Source organism: Cuculus canorus, chromosome 1 (assembly GCF_017976375.1).
Source record: "Cuculus canorus isolate bCucCan1 chromosome 1, bCucCan1.pri, whole genome shotgun sequence".
NCBI lineage: Eukaryota > Metazoa > Chordata > Aves > Cuculiformes > Cuculidae > Cuculus > Cuculus canorus.
The window spans coordinates 78,888,474-78,906,520 of record NC_071401.1 but is presented as its reverse complement, the minus strand read 5'-3'; the positions used below and the strand labels follow the sequence as shown (position 1 = coordinate 78,906,520).

Sequence of the window (18,047 nt, the reverse complement as noted above, 5' to 3'; positions counted from 1 at the left end):
AGGAGATTGGCAAGAATTACACAATTCAAACTTGTATAGCTGTATTTCAGGAGCATTATCTGCAGCAGTAACCTGTGCTGCTGAAGAAGGAAGGGGAACCAAAAAGCCTTAGGATAGAAAGAGTCTATCGCTATTCCTGTCCAGTATGGTAAATAATTGTCAGAGACTTTTTTTACTGACCTTTATTTCAGGAGTACTTGCAAGTCAAGGAGAATTACAGGGTGTAATTCAGAAATACTGAACTGTGGGTCAGCGTATCCACAAAGATATAATTCAACTAACAGTCTCCCTGAAGTACAATCCCTCACAAATCTCTCTTTAAATTTCCTCCTGATATATTGGGCACATTAGAGAAGAAAATGTTTAAGAGCACTGATTAATATTTTCAGAAACTGTAAATCTCCCAGCATACTGCCTGGTGCCGGCTCTGCCAGCTGGCTCTCAAGGGCTCTCCTGGTCCTGTTCCATCCTATCATTCTGTTTGTAGTTTGAAGAACAGAACAGAAATCAATAACTGTCCAGGCCAAATAGCTTTCTCTATATTGTAATGCTTTAAACATGCAAAGAGGCTAAAGTCTAAGCCTCTCTGCTTCAAAGCTTTGAAAGCTGCCAGCAGAAAACATTCCCAGATTGACAGGAATTTGGTACCAATTCCTAAGACATCTTCACTTTGATATGGAAGGCGAGAGGGAAGGACTTGTACTCCCAGGGTACAAGCCTTTGAGAGCGCACTTTGAGAGTGCAGGCGTCTCCGGCTAAGGCAGCCCACAGCGCACATAAAGCGTGGTATGCCCCCCAAAATACCTTTCTATCTCCCCTCTGATGTATAACACCTTACTGCAGGAGTACTAGGTTCTTGTTTACCTGAAGGAGGTAAACATTTGACAGACTCAAGAAAATCCCATTAGGTAGTAAGGAACATATAGTAGTGACAGGAAAAAAAAAAAGAAGTAAGACTGCCTGAGATGCCACATGCAATAAAGCCATCTATTAGCCTCATGTTCAAAAATATTATAGGAATAACAGCTGTTAGGTTGAAACACAGGGTTTGATGAAAATAATCTGGTCATGATGTAAGTCTATTATTCGACCGCAAATACCCACAAGGTAACTCACCAAACAGAGGAAAAAGTGGTAACAGAACAAAGAAGGGTGACAAAATCATCAGTCTTCACTGATGCCAAAAAGTTAAATTCAAATAGATTATTTTTACAACAAAATAACATAAGATAAGCCACAAGGGAAAGAGAACAAACATCAAAGAGCAAATAAAAGACAGACAACACAAACAGGCATCCCTAGTATCTAGAAGTAATAGAAGAACAGCAGCATAAAGCATCAGAGCATCTTAAAAGAGCAGTCGTGTTATTTGGGGAAAAACATTCTCAGTGCAAACTTGAAAAAAATCCCTATTTACAGCTCAGAAGCAAGACATTTTTCTGTGCCTGCAAAATGCTACTTTCTCTCTGTCACTCTTTCTTCACATGCCTGCTTGGTCCCTATGAAAAAGTACGGTTTGTATCTCCACCACATGAATAACCAGCACAGGTGACAATAAAGGCAGAATAACAAAAGATCAACCCATTATAAAAAAATACAGAACTGACAAATGAACTGACAAATCTAGGGCATCTCCAAAATAAGAAACAAAATGGCAGTGCTCAAAAACATTTAAGGAAAGAACAGAGACAGCTAACTAATCAATTGCTTTTATGTAAGATCTAAGTTGATGTGAATGGTGAAGATGTGGAACAGCAGCACTGACTTAGTACTTCACGATATATTTTTTTAATTATGTGAGCAAATAATCTTGCTCTCCTCCATTGTTTTTGCTTCTTTGCTTGCATGAAGTAAGGACCCCCAGCCACCACCTGAGAAATTGGAAATGGCAGCATGAAGCTGTTTATGCTTCATCCTTAAATATGCTTAATTTGCTCTTGCTCTTGTTCAAGTAATTGTAGAAATAGAAATACCTTAGTTCAGGAAATAAAACTAGCATAACTAGCTCTTCTCCTTTCTCTTTCAACCCTGCTCTCCTTGCAGGCACAGTCAGTGAATCCAGTATTACTTTGTTCATGACAAATACTGGTGGAACCCAGTGAATATGCATCACAATTTGTAAAATCATTAGTCATTCTGCTTGCTGTCATCTAATACATAGCTTTGGCTATTTCTGTTTCTTGATTAACCTCACACACGATCTTCCTTCCTTTCCAACACCCTTTTCACTCCCAATGTGCACTCCTGGCAGCTCCATTGCCCGTATGCACTGCTAGCCTCACAAGTGCTGAGGAGATATGAACAATTTATACCAAGTTTAGGAAAAGTGTTTTAATAATTCATAAATAATGACATTGAACTGACTGCTCCATCCATAAATAGTAAAGGCTACTCATCACAAAACCACCAACACTGGCTTAGAAAGTCCTTGAGCTGCAAAGTCCTGGAGCCCAGGAGGATGCATTGAGGATTTACTGCTGTCAGAGAGCTTCCCGTGCCAGGAGAGCCCTGGCTTAACACAGGACAGCCTTCTTGTGGTTTACCTTCTCTAGATGGAACTCCCCACAGCAAAGAGATTCAGCCAATTGCTGAACAGCCGCCCCACGAGTTTGAAAGCTACATTGGGTATTTAACTTCTAAGTTTGTATAATGACCAGAAGAAATGTTGCCACCAAGTCCCTTTGCTTTTTCTGTCTATAATGCAGCATGCTTAACTTAAAAACATGAGAAGTTCATTTTGCAAAAGATATAAACCTGGAAATGAGAATCTATACCAATATTATACCTTTCTGTAGGCATTACTAAACCAATTCTTTACAAACTTTTCTAAAAAAAAATCTCTAATTTTTCTAATTTCTAAAATTTCTAATTTTTTTCTAATTATTTCTGTTAGAAATACAGTTTTATGGAGTCAGTGCTGATAAATTTGACTACTGCTAGGTAGAAAGGTTAAGTTGAAAACAAATGCTACATGAAGAACACACTGACTAGGCTGAAAAGTCAAAAAACAAATTTGCAAACTGTGTAGGAAGAACAATTAAGCTCACACTTGGTAGGAAAGGGTTGAAAAGTAATTTAAAAAAACTATATAGAACAATACTTTTGAAGGTAGCAGATAAATCAAGAAAGAACTAATCCTCTCTAGTTTTGCTAGGGAAATCATTACTAGAAATATTGATGAGACTACCTGGAGTGAGAAGCATGATACCCAAGCACAAAAGGGTCAGAGAGAGAGCTAGAGCTAATAAATTCAGAAAAGTTGAATCCCAGGCATGGCAGGACATGCCATCATATTAGAGCCTGGAAGAAACTGGCAATTACTAGGTAGATAGTCACAAAAGAAATCCAGTGACCTCTGCAGAATAAACAGTGTAAAGTTAATGCAGGGAGAATAATACTTAAAATATCTTACGCCTCCCCTGCTTTTTCATCTTAGACACACACACATATACATGTGCAAATACCCAAGGAGAGACCTGTCTGATGGAAGATTAGATGACATTATGGTCTAACAAGGGAACTGCAGTTGAATAGCTGAGTAATATGCCACTGCTCCTCTGTAAAGAATGGGGTGAGAACTTGCAAAACTTGCAAGAAAGGTACTTGTCTTCTGCAAGAACCACTGGAAGGTTATAAGAAATACCTGTATAGTCTGTTGGTAGGGCTGGAAAAGTGTTGAACAAGAGAACAAAATGATTCTCAAAAGACATGAGTATCTACTCATTGGTGTCAATCTGCAAACACAAAATGTTCCTCAAATTTTGCATGGGAAGTCCCATGACAGTGACAGAGTCACCAAACTTTCTAAATTAGGACTAAGTACTTTATATAAGCACCTATGCTGCACATGGAATGAAACACATGCAACCAGACAAATACATCTTAACGCATTAACCTACGCACGTAATGGTGAAAAAAAAAAAAAAAAAAAGAGTATTAGGACCTTGTACATCTTGTACATCTTCCAGACATCTTCAAGGGCTCTAAAAGAGCATTTTGTGTTGCACAAGTTCTCTTTATCTCACCAGCCTGCAGGGGCACCACACCTGCTATAATTTCCCTTGCCTACCGTGCTCAGCACAGAAAAAAACCTACAAGAAGAAAACTCTGCAGATGGGGCAAATGAAGAGACTTAGTGTCTAGTTCTACACAGTTCTTTGCAAAACCTGAAGACTGTGAATGTGGTAAAACACTTCAGCTGCTTGAATAAATGTCTGTTATACAGCACTTTCCTGTCAATTCGAAAATAGAAACAAGCCGTATTACAAAAGACAGACCTCATGGAACTGAAAGAGAAAGATAGCATAAGCTAATAGGCTACACAGAGATCAATTTCTCAGAAAGTTTGTGCTAGAGAATAAGTGTTTCTGCAAGCAAGTGCCTGTAACACTGCATCCTGAAGAGGAAATGCACAACTGGCTTTCCTAGAATCGCATGGAAGAACCCACATTCCCGAAACTCAGATAATCTGTAATAAACAGAGTTTGTGATCTTCATTCTTAGTTTTTCTTTTGACGGATGAGGATTACAGAACATCGAAGGAAAGTGTGTACCACCAGAAAGCTTGGGAAGGCTTAATAGAAAATCAATAAGTCAGTCACAGGTAGAGCACTTCCAGATGACTAGCAGAGTTATCTCAGAAAACTACATGGAGAAACTCTTGAAGAGGGTGTGTTGAGGCATGAAAACAAAGGCATAATGTCTCCTAGGAGTCTCGTCATGATATCACAGAGAGATTAAAACTGTGGCACCTTAGTAAAATATCTTGCACTTATGCAAGTGGATTATATAAGTGTGGACCAATGCATGCACAGTATTTGTGTAAGAAATTACATGTGCAAGTTAGAAGTTAAATCGTTCAAAGTGCTAAGCTATCGTTCAGAGAGAAGCTACAGGATTGATGCAGGAATTCACATCTAGGATTCTGGACTTCTGTTCCTGCATGTGTTTAGGCAACCACAGTAGCCTTTTCTGACCTTTCCAATCTGTTTATCCCAAAGCTAAAAACACTCTGGCACACTCGGCATGCCAGATACATTTCACCAGCCACTGGAAAACTGAGCTTTCCAGTAGTAACTCCTTCTTGACATTGATCCTGCTGTAGTAAAGAAGTAAGTGTCTGGGAAGATCCAAGGCTGTGCCAGTTCTGAAATGCCATGGGGAGAGTCCAGTCACAAGAATAGAAGTGGGTAAATTTTTAGTGACCTGTGGCTGGGCTTGACAAGGAGTTTTTTGATGCTCCCAACTTGAAATGGGTCTTTATGAGGACTCCAGGAAGACTCAGCAACAAGCACTCAGAATACACGTAGCTTTGATGTTTCAAATTCCTTCCATTCTAACTATGTGTAGCCCCTTCTTCATGTTGTAGCAAAGCAAATCTCCTTCCCTACCTCTCACATCTGCTCTCAGTTTGCCAATTGCTTCTTTTGTGCAAGACAGTTCAGTATTAAAAAGAAAAAAAAAGAAACAAATCAAATCAAGGAAAAGAAATACTCAAGTATGGATATAGAATCATGGGAAATGTCAAGTTGGAAGGGACCCATAAAGATCATCAAGTACAACTCCCTGCTCCTCTCAGGGCTATCAAAAAATGAATTAAATAGTATCTTGTTTTAACAGTGGATCAAATAAAATAAATGCGTAAATCATTAAATCAAACTAAATGTGTCAGAATCAGGGTCTGACTAATCAGCATAAGCATAATTCACCATAAGCAACGACTACTGACTTGAATAGAAATGACTAAACAATGTTTGTTGTCCCTTGGCAAAAAAAAAAAAAAATAGAAAGGAGAAATAGGAGAAATAAATGGCTTCAATACAATTTCTTTAAAAGTACTGTAAAAACTGTATTTTACTGGAACCCATGAAGTTTTTCAGACCTTGAGACAGCATGAGGTTTCAACAGCCTAGTTAATACAATTTGGTTTTGCACAATGTCATTTGGACAACATCATTACAGAATACTTCACAATTAATTACATTCAAATAGCAGCTTATAACCCCTGTGGAGAATGGGATTAATTGGGTCAGATGTAAATATGCATTGCATGGATCCTACTGAACACTTGCCCATCTCACCAATTTACCATGTAATTTGATACAACTGGTGTACTATGCTCTGGAGATGTGCAGAGCGAGCACAGTTGCAAGTCAGGGTAGAAATATACAGCTAAGGTAGGGCTGTATTCTCAGCCTGCATTATGCTTGGCTCTAACTGTGACCCTTTCATTCTCTTGCAGAAGTAGTAATTTATATTTATTCATGCTGAAATACTCTGCTGTTGAAAATGAAGCTTGAGAAAGAACTCAGAACTGAGATGAAGCATTGTGATGGACCCCTGGCAACGCGGGATCACAAACTGTTCTCCTCCTGGTCATCTTCACCCCACATTGCAAACAGGACCTCACCATCACTGCAGTGAGAAATCCTGAAATGAGGGCTTAGCGAGTCCTGACTCTGGGCAGGGAAAATGTAAAGATAGGCTACCTACAGGGAAAGAACAAAGGAAGCAACTAAACTGTGACAGGGGTAAAGTTGTTTCCTTGACCCTTTGTGCAGCCTAAGTCTAAATCTTAGGACCACGATGGCTTTGTCTCTCTTTCTGGAGTCATGAGTAGGGGCAGTTTAGGTTAAGTATCCTCCTCCTGAAGTCCCCTTTCTTCTTTTTTTCTTCTTCTTTTTTTTTAATTATCATGAAACGTATCAGAAACGGTGTGACCAGCAGGTTCAGGGAGGTGATTCTCCCTAAGTACTCGGCACTGGTGAGACCGCACCTTGAGTACTGTGTTCAGTTCTGGGCCCCTCACCACAAGAAGGATGTTGAGGCTCTGGAGCGTGTCCAGAGAAGAGCAACGAAGCTGGTGAGGGGGCTGGAGAACAAGTCTTACGAGGAGCGGCTGAGAGAGCTGGGGTTGTTTAGCCTGGAGAAGAGGAGGCTGAGGGGAGACCTTCTTACTCTCTACAGCTACCTGAAAGGAGGTTGTGGAGAGGAGGGAGCTGGCCTCTTCTCCCAAGTGACAGGGAACAGGACAAGGGGGAATGGCCTCAAGCTCCGCCAGGGGAGGTTCAGGCTGGATATCAGAGAAAAAAAAAATTCACGGAAAGAGTCATCAGGCACTGGCACAGGCTGCCCAGGGAGGAGGTGGAGTCACCTTCCCTGGAGGTGTTTAAGGAAGAGGTGGATGAAGTGCTTAGTGGCATGGTTTAGGGAGTGTTAGGAATGGTTAGACTCAATGATCTGGTGGGTCCTTTCCAACCTAGTGATTCTATGATTCTATGTATTTGACTGGCTTTTTTCCCCATGAAATAAGGTGGACAAGAACACATGCAGCAAACAGGCTTGGAGTTGATGATCTCCAAGGTCTTTTCCAACCAAATGATTCTATGATTCTGTGAAAATAATCTGGAAAACAAAAGCTTGTGTCTGTGGCAGGTCACCCTTGAAAAACTATTTCTTGTTGCTTTAAAGCATCAAAAATAAGAACACTGTTTCTTGGCTCTTTCTAGCTTCCTGTGCCCTATTTCCAGTTTGCACTCTCTGCTAGGTGTAATAAAAAATGAGATATTTGCACCCAGCTGGACAGTATCTTTCATGAGCTGGAAAACTGGAGAGTTCATTTCTGGCATGTTTCCTGCTGTTCATAAGGAACTACCATGACAAACTCACTCAAGTGAAGTGCAAACTTCAGTCACCAAGGTTTATCAGTTCAGAGCTGATCCTTTCAGCCACTGCATGCAGGTTAGCTACAAGAGAGGACTCAGAGTTTATAAAGCAAAGTAACACTACTGAGCAAACAAAACATCTTTACCAAGTACTCCTGGCTCTTCCAGTCCTACCTGTCACAGATGGTGCAGCATACAGTCATTTTGTCATCCCAGATCTGAAATATTGTAATATTACTGTTCTGTATCTCCTTTAAACCTAGTTTTATAATGCTTATATCCTGTTCATACTTTATTTAACATTAAGGAGTAATTTGCCAAATATTTGCCAGCTGGCCAACATGTGTCATTGCACTCTGCTATATTTTACTTGGTGCTTTGGTATCATGCCTGGCCCCTGCGGGCTTATTATCTGTCCCCTGCTTCCACAGAGTACTCTATGTTGCACTGCTCTGATCATTTCAGAAGATGTAAAGAACGACCATTCTGCAGCCATACCAACTCCCCATCAGTTCTTTATTTCTCTGATCTCCACCACCTCTCGACTAGGCATGTTTAACCTATCTTTCATTTTTGAGCAGGTTTGTTTGTTGAAGTTTTTTGGGTTTTGGTTTAGGTTTTTTTTTTTTGTTATTTTTTTCAGAAATTATTTATTCTTCTGATTTTGTTCTCCAGGCTTTACTTCTATTCTGGATTTCACTACTTCAGTTTGTGCACTTGTACTCTATCAGCTTTAACTAATGCTTAGATGTTTGAGATGTGATATTTGGAGATCTTTCTCAGGAACTGGTATTACATGTTCCATAAATCAGTCTGCCTTTGATTACCAAACATTTAATGTACCCAAATTTTTATTTGGTTTTCAAAATTTTCTCCCTTGAAATGCAACAATCCTTATTCTCTTCTGTTTCTTGGTTTGGGGTGAAAAATCCACCCCATGCAGTCTATCATCTTATTGTGTCTGAGGCTGTAAAATGCATGAAACATGGACATTTGTTTTGAGGTTTTTACCTTCCCTCCTCCAATAATGAAGGGATGAGCATCGATCTCACTTTTCATAACATTTGTGAACTGTCTCTTCTAAAAACCATTTTTTTTCTTCCATTGTTTCTTTGTGTGTGCTTGATTTTCAATGAAAAATCTGCATTTCCAGTAAGCTCAGTCTGTCCACCTGGACAGAATTATTTTACTAGACTTTTGTTCCAATGATTGGATACCACCTCGATGGTTGAAAGGCTTCTTTTCCTACATGTTACTCTTTCTTTGGGGACTCTCATCTCTCTTCAGACTTGTGCCCTATAACTAGACTAAAGATTTATATCCAGATGTTTTTCCTGTTTGAAATGATACTTCTGTTTAAATGTTTAAACACACTGTAGTAAGTCTATTTAATGAACAATAAAGATACTTTGGCTAATTTTAACTAAGGCCATGCCTAACCTATTCATGCTCACAATAAAAAGACAGACAATGACATTTAGATGAATTCACAAGGTGACATGGCAACATGTTGAAATGTATTGTGTCTACTATTTAACTGGCTCTGTGTAGTCACGTGTGGGACTATAATTCTAACCTAAATGATCATTTTGGTGTATTTATCTTCTACTGGATATTTTTTCTGTGCAGCTATATTAAAGTGCTAATGCAATTGCCCTGGAGAAATAAAAGTAACCACAATACCTTGAGGGTGTTTATCTACAGCTAAAGCTACGTGCTCTTTAATCTGTTAAGTAAACGAGGTGCAAGAGAGAGTGATAAAGCCATTCAGATCCAGCTTCCTATTTTTCACAATGAAACTCCGTGCTAGAGCTCACTCAGTGAGGACCAAAAATAGCTAAGCATAAAGGGCTTTCCTTGAGCACTTCCATTATTCACATGATGCGGCACCTTACATAACGTGAAGCGTGCACGTCATCTTGCCAAGTGCAGTGCACACGGATGCCAGTGGGCAAAAGATGCCACCGGGGACAGTGGTACCAAGCATTTTAAAAGCAAAGTCAACCTGAAGGCACTGGGATTTTTCCAAGGGGCAAGTCTAGAAAATCTCATGAAATTGTTTGGGGGGTCTGACAGAGGAATTTCAATATGATTAAAATGGCAGAGGTGGCTTCTGAAAATCACTGTTACTCAATACATACCTCTTCTACATGCTAAACATGGAAATACTGTACTACCTCAGTAGCCTCGGTGATTTTGTTTGGGCACTTAGGCTACCCGCCTCATCACTGACAGCTCCATCCAGAGACCAGCAGTTCTCTGAACCACTCGACTGGGTGCTGCCGTATTTGCTTACTTGAGTTGTCCTTTGCTGCTGTACTCACTTAGTCTCAGTCCCAGCTCTTTCATTTGAAAACACCATTTGTGCCTCCCTTTGCTAATCTGCATGCATGCGAACCCCCTTGGCTGCAGCATTGTTATTTGTATTGCTCTGTGTGCCTTGCACATGGGATTAAAGTCTGCCACAGCCTCCGGCTGCACAGCTTTTCATTCAAGCTATTAAGTATTGCTTTTAACACTAACAGTCCCAAATTTAACCCCTCTTCTTGGTCACAGTGTTAACTGGCACACGTAATTTATGAAGTCGTCTCTGAGAAGATGGTATGAATACTAGTGTACTGTGACTCATCTTGACTACTGATCATATAACATAATAATTATTGTTTACAAAAAGGGATGACTGAACCTGTACAAACAGTTCTTCTGCTTCCCCGTAAACCCATAATTTTGAAAAATAAACAAATCATATTTTAAAAAGAAGTTATTTTCTTTCAGATGGTCTGGCACTACACAAATTGAGATTTTAATGAAACTGTATCAGAGGCTCAGTACCACCACACTTACGACTCCTGCAGCCTGTACACTCTCTATGCAAAAAATCGTGTGATGATACACAATAAACAGGCAGCCATTCCTTTCAGCATTGAAGTATTGCTATTGATGGGTGTATTTCACTGAGAGTAGGAAGATTACACAAATATTTAGGAGAAGCATTGAATGCTTCCTCCAACAGAAACTGTGTGTGGAAGGCAGAGAGGTTTAAGCATTGATTACCTGAGGATATAGGGGTTTAGTCTATATGGAAGATGGCAACAGATCCTCATAGTGCAATCTTTTCTAATGCAATGACAGGTCAATGGTTCAGCTGTAAATACAACTTCTGGACCACCAATGACATAACCCAAACTTTCCTAGAGAAACATTAATCAGTGTTATCTTTGGCTTAAGAGATCTGATGGTCCCTTAAAGTGTTGTGTGCTTTCATGCAATGTTCTGAGGGTTGCAGCGCTAAGAAGCACAAAACTTAGCAGAAGCAATAACAGAAGCAGTGGCAGAGATATTGGCTTACAAAACAGAACAGTATTTTTCTTGTTTTGTAGATCTAGCTGCTGGGTCCAGGAATCTTGGTCAGGTACGATTTAGCACATATATTTTCCTCTCCCCAGGTTAGTACTGAATGATGCAATATAAATATTAAAACATCTCTTTTCCTCTCTAGTCTTGATTTTGACTTTTAGATTTGCATTCACCATAAAACCTTGGTTCGGTGAGCAATACCTCAGCAAGTCAAGCTCCCTGCTTATGAGACTTCTTGTTGCACCACAGGCTATGTTGTTATGTTCTCCTCTGCACAGAAACCTCCTTCTCTTGAGCAGAAAAGTACTGAACTACAGCTGTGGTAGCATTGCTCCAGAAACTTTCGTCTTGGTATGTCTCTTCTGTTCAACTCTCAAGTGCACATCACTTCTGTGGTGGGAATTCTCCAGGGGGAATCAACGTCAGTGCAGTTCCAGCTCTTAAGGCTTTGCAGCAAAAGTACTGCAGTGACACGGTACCTCTTTGTACTACCCTGGCTCTATGTGTAATAGACAATACTCAAAAGTAGAAGAGAGGTTTCTGCAAGCTTTCCTTAGAGAGAGGATGACCTGGCCTTACATGAACCTTAGCTGAACTACAGCACTTTGTGACTGATAAGACATGCAACACTATGTGCTTGCTTGGATTAGTTGTGTAGTTGTATGACATCAGCTTTCCAGTAGCAGAATAGTAATTTTGGTCATATCTTCTAGAGGGACTGACTTTTTTCATTTATATTCAGATTTATACACTTGTAAATATGATTATTTCTATTTCTACAACAGAAAGCATCCACAAATGAAGGCTCTCTTCTGCTGCTTGATATTGTAGCTCCGAAAGCGAACAGCTTATTGTATTGCAAACCTTCTATCCTAATTTTGCTGTGTATTGTGAACCGTGGTATTTGCTTTGGTTTTGAAAGCGACTAATACCCTTTACTGTGTACAAAATCCACTGAAATCATCTGCATCTTATAATAACATAACTTCACAGAGCTTGATCAAAGTCAGAGGGCCATTACAGCTCAAAAGCTGCTCAGGCAATGTCGTTGTTCCAGGAAATCAGGTCCTGAAAGATTTAAATCCTGGTTCCATTTTATTTAAATGAATACATTTCATTTCTCAGCCACTGGTACCAAGCAGTGAGCTGCACACTAAGCTCATTTCTGTCCCCATCACTGATTTTATTACCTCCCAAACTCACCCATAATCTGGATCTATCAGCTACTATCATATTGCTTCTGTTCTGCTACACATTATGCTGTGCAAAAGATTTCAACCCCATGGCTTTTCTCCAAGCAAACACGAAGAAACAAATGAAATATATTATTTTACTCAAAGCTATTCATACTCCACTAAGCAGGGCTCAGGACATCACGATGAGGAACACTGCAGGATGACAATTCAGGAATAAATATCATACGAATAAAAATGCATTGCATTATACATACCAAATTTTGTTGCACTGTGCTCATCTGAAAGATAACATAATGTGGGATTTACCATCTCAAGGCATTTCCTACGCTCCTGTCCCCCCATTCACCCTATATTTGTAAAGGATCAGGCTACCAAATATACATGCACTTTCCTTGCGAGGTTTGGAATAGGGATGGCACAAGCCAACGATGGAAAAAAGCAAGCACAAGGATGGGTCATGAGATAGTACAACATGAAACTGCTGTTCATGCTGGGGACAGTACTGTGTATTTTGTGGGAACATTTAGCAAAGAGAATACAAGAGACTACCAGTGATGCCATCAAAATCATCCATTTTGCTGATTTATGACATCATTGCACATACTAAAACTCTCTCTTGCTTTCTCTTTCTCACTACAGTTTTACCCTCAAACTTGAATTGCCGATCTGATTCACTGTCCCGTAAGCTGATGACTCTTTGCTCCGCAAGCCATTCATGCGCCTCACGGACTCGATGCTTTCATTCCCAACAGTCATAGTCTGTGCCTGTCCCCAGAGTGTCAGCATAGATAGCAGCAGCAAGAATGAGAATAGCACAGAGGTAACACGACACACATACACAACACGCAAAGAGAAGAATGGCTCAGTTAGAGAAGACCTTCATGCAAAACAGTGTGAATCACTTTCAAAACAAAATCAAATGAGAAAATTGTGAGAGAAAAGCTCAAGTAAAAGACGCAGAAAAGACCTCCTAAAGAGATGGCCTTAGAAACATTATTGCCTATTTCCAAAATTCATGCAGCCAAATTCATGGAAAAAAAAGAAAAGCCTGTGCAAATTGACAGGTGTCTCTTATTCTAGCAGAGTATTTCCTTGTCTTTAATTAGGGCATCACCCAAGAATCCCTGTATCCAGTGGCTTAGCCTAAACACAAGTCTTCTGGTGATTTGGTTCTAAACAACTTCCTTTTAATAGCCACCAGAATAATCATACCCACAAGAGATGAATAACCACTTCCATGGACCAAAACCTGATAATTTTTGAGTGATGCCACTGGATCACGTTACTTACCATTCCTACTTGCTCATCTCTACACAAGACATTGTACTCAAAACTGAAATTATAGACACAGTGCAGTAGTTTCTGCTACTGCCATGCTGGTTTTGGAAACAAATGCTTCCAGTGGCATTACATCTGGCATGTGTGCCTGCATATGGGCAAGAATTTCTGCTCTCTCCTGTAATCTAATCTTAATGGGAATCCCTGTTCACCTGACGATAATATTAAACCAGAGAACAGCACTGGACTGCTTCCCAGAGCACGCATCAAATATTATGTTCATTGCAGACCATTTATTAGACAGACCTGTCAAAACACAAATGCCCTGTGCCATTGTTGTCATCCTTCTTGCAAAGGAAACCATTAGTTGTGGCTTGAAGCACTCACACAGCTCAGGCAAATATTTACTTCACCTAGCAAATGCGTATGTACAACGTAAACCTAAATGTTTCTACTGATACTGAAAGCTAGTGACATAGATACAGAAAGGATGAAGCCTTAATATCTGCGGGAGTTATCATAAACTAACTAAAATTGAATTTAATGTGTATTCTTGTCTTTCCACTTACTAAATTAAAAATTAGAAAAGGTGGACAGACTTCCTAAAAATGTTTCTAGAGTGATATCTAGATTAAAAACAAGCCTCCCTTCTACATTTCAACCACTAGTATAAAATGATGTGGCTAGTAGGCCCTTTGTTAAGAATTTGAAGTTAGCATCAGTAATAAACTGTGGAATAGTAGAACAGAGAGAGGAAGTTTTCCTAATCCTTCTCCTTTTTTTAAAATTGTCCATGTTTACTGGCTTCAGGTGGGAAAGACGCCAATCGCTCGTGGTTTATAAGTGAGGATAGAACTGCCAGTCGCTCTGCAAGGGGCTATCCTTTTTATCACCCTTTTTTTAGCTAGGCTGGCACTAGAAAAGACAGGTCTCAAACGTGTGCTGATCTCAGCATGTCTGAGTGATGTCAAGGAAACAATATTGGTATCCTCTCTATGACATTGCTTTCAACTATTCCTTATCTATTGTTGGGTGCCACATAGCAACATAATATTGGGGGATTTGAAGAAAATATAATTTCACAAGTAAAGGTGCAGTTGCCTTAGCAATTGCAAGCAGAGAACAAAATTCTTGGAATCAGTGATCAATCTGTTGACATTTCTCAATAAGTTCATGAACTGCAAATAAATCCAGTGTCCAGTTATCAGCTCTTTATCAATGAGTAAATATTTCAAAAGGAAACTTTAGAATGAGACTCTCCCACAAGGGCTGGAAGTGAGAAATCAAGCTGCACATCAGTGTGCTGTCAGGGCAGACTCAGTCACCCCAAGTAAAGAGCAGCTGTACCTTGTTTTGTCTTCTTTGCCTTCTTCGAAGCCTCAGAAATTCCTTGTGCTGCCGTGAAACAAAGTTGACTGCTGCATATTCCAGTAATGCAGCAAAGACAAAGAGAAGGCACACGGCCATCCAGATGTCGATAGCTTTTACATAGGAGACCTAGAAAGAAATAGGACACAGCATGTTATATTTCAAGCTTCTTCATAAACTCAAGATGTTGACGAGAAAAAACAAACACATTACTGCACAGCATGAGTTTCAGTTGTTCAATGAGGTGAGGTGTTCCTTGTTTTGTATTTTGGCTTGTTAGCTCATTGGCTTATAACAAATAAATAACCGAGCTATTAATGAGAATGCATATTCACAAAGAACACACAGATTATGAGCTACTGCCTTTAGGAAAAGGATCAGAGTTAGTCTAACAAAATACATGTGTTCTTATAGTCACAAAGACAGCTTATCAGAAAGAATATGAATACAGGACAATATACCATACCTACTGAAAAATAACTCCAGGAAGTGTATAGTTATGACCCTTTTCATCTTCTATAAACAATTACCATATTGATTAATTAGCTATGTCTGGTATCCATAACCTCAAAGTAAACTCAGGGTACTGTCTCCTATTGATTGATATGATTGCATTAATATACATGTTATTAAATATTTGATCCTAGTTGCTTGACCTTTATCCAGCAGCTCTATAAGAAAAATAAATCTTCATTGATATTATCTCCCACAAATGCCCAAATACCAGATGCCTCTATTCTAGTAAAAGCCTATTCTGATTTGAATTCACTGGTCCATATTAAAATCAGATACATTAAAGCACTGCAAGGTCATAACATTTTTATCATATTACCCACATAGTGGGCCAAACAATTGCCAATTAACAAGGCATACACTATGCATATCAAGTGTACGTTGTCCTCCATAGCTCTATTTGTTCTCCGCCTTTCCTTGTCTTGCAGGTTTTAAGCAAAGATCTTATGATTAGGCAACAGCAGGTTGCCTCTTTTGTTTATCAGGTATTACATCCAGGGTGGAATGAAAATCACCTGACTTTTAATGTCTACATGTGAGCTAGTTGCCTAAGCTCTTTTGATGTAAATAAATCAAGGAATGAAGAAGAACAGGCATTTCTAGGATGCAGTGTATCTAACTGTTTTAGATCTCTTCTCTAAGGTGAGATGAACAACAGCCAAATAATGTTTCTTCATCTTTGTGCCCATAAAACGGAGCTTAGAACCACTGTCTAAGCATAGACACATGGAGGTTTACTCAGTTGTCTGAATAAAAGCACCACATACTGCCACATTAGGTACCTAGCCTCCATTTGCTAACCCAGCAGAGAACAAATCTCCAGCATCAGCCTAGCCAGTCCTCTGGAGACGTCTCAGATATGCAAGGTTAAGACAAATGGCACTGTGCAACTTAATCAAGGTAAGCAAAATGGATTGTACATAAACTCTGAAAAATTATAATCAAAAGTATTAAATGTCTGAATAGTACCCTGCAGACCAAACATTTCAATGCAGTCAAAACATACAGTGGTCCGAAAAGAGAGAAGGGTGTGCAGTGCATCTAACACTGCAATGTTTAGAGGATCCAATTTCCACCTTGGAACACTCTGCCTCTACCCTTTACAGACACTCTTCAAAACGACCTTGCTCTTATGATCATGGCTGCTATTTCATGACAAAGGGAAGCAAACCTGTTGAAGTAGATTTTGCTTCTGTTTGCTATATGCTTGAATAGCATCACTTTTCAAACTCTGTAGAACAGTTTTTGTTGATGTCAAATGGAATATACTGCGCTACGTGCTCCAGTTAACAACATGAGTAGAGGAACAGGAATTTAAAGCATGGCAAAAAGAGCTCTCTTCTGCCAATCCTGAACACTGAAAAGAACATTTAAGAGGGCCCAACTACTGTTATTCAGACTGTATCACGGGAACACACATTTCTGTAGGTCAGGCTACAGTGCAGCTCCACACTGCAATGCCCACAATACAACATGCACAGGCTGAGATGGAAGAGGAGGATTTAGCAGGCTACAGTGAGACTATGAATCTCTGCCTTTCAATTAAATACACAGCAGATACACATTTCTCTCTCCCACACATGAAAAAAAAATCACAAATTACATCTTTACTGAGCAACTATATAACAAGTGAAAACTCAGGAAAGTCCCAGACATTCTGTGCCACAGGCTGAGGCACAGTAGGAATCAAGTCACTGTAATTTCTATAAAATGCTGCTGAATTTAGACTGTTGGCTACCTTCCTTGAAGGGGCAGCATGTTTTCCTTCAGAAATGCCTTTAGGAGATGAATTAGACATGCATAAACAGCTGGACTGTGCTGCCAGAGAGAGCACAATGCAGGGAGCTGAAGACACAAGAATCAGTATTTCTGACTGTGCAAATCCTGTCCTAGTGGGCTTAAAGTAAGAAGGGCAAAATAATAAAGGAAGCCTTGAGTTAGCTTTCCTGCCGCTTACACAGTGCTGTCATAAATGGCATCCATGCAATTGCTGAGCTAGCTGGAATATTTAACTCCAGCCTGTTGGGCTGGAATCAAAGGATCACAATATACTTCACAAGGATGTAGCTTGTTTACATTGTTTAGCCATTGCCATACCACGGCACAGCATCAAATGATAAAACACAACGTAACTGCATGCAACAACACATTAAAAATAAACAAATGGAAAAGTTTTGGAACGAGTGAAAGCCGACTCCTTTGCTTTCAAATAACTGTATGTCATTTTATCTATGTATCCCTAGTATTTACAGAATTATGCTGTTAAAAGTGCAAAAACTCATGCAATTTTCTGAAGCCAGACATTTTTCTAGCCCATCTCTATGCATGGCAATTGCCATGGACCTACTACAACAAGCCTAGGAGAGCCTTACCTCTCACACATTTCTAAGTCCTAAGTGAGTGCCCATATTTCAGACCAGCACTTTGGTGTCTAAAGCATGCACAAAGTAAAGCTGCAGTGGAGTTTAGGGTCTCTGCTTTAGCTGACTTTAACCTGTGTCTTCCTTCAGCCAGGGAATATTCATATCTACCAGATATCAGACTGATCCAAAGTGGATCTTTCCAACCACCACAGCTGAAGCTGTTGCATCTTGTCTGAAAACACTTAAAAATATGTTGGCTTGAACACTGGGAACAGAGTCTTCCATTCCTAGACGCAAATCTTAAGAGG

General features: G+C 39.7%; 1 protein-coding gene across 9 annotated transcripts in view; it reads right to left on the bottom strand.

Moving 5' to 3' along the window:
• Positions 1-18,047, bottom strand: part of GLRA2 (glycine receptor alpha 2) — a 131,485-nt gene that overhangs the window by 14,971 nt on the left and 98,467 nt on the right. For 5 of the 9 annotated variants that reach the window (XM_054056573.1, XM_054056569.1, XM_054056570.1 and 2 more), the window contains 3 exons: positions 14,843-14,992; positions 12,863-12,982; positions 12,472-12,495 (listed from right to left, as the gene is read on the bottom strand). In XM_054056573.1, the coding sequence (XP_053912548.1) occupies positions 12,472-12,495; positions 12,863-12,982; positions 14,843-14,992 (294 nt within the window). The remainder of the gene's footprint in view (positions 1-12,471; positions 12,496-12,862; positions 12,983-14,842; positions 14,993-18,047) is intronic. The other 4 variants (XM_054056571.1, XM_054056572.1, XM_009555964.2 and 1 more) reach the window with 2 other exon arrangements.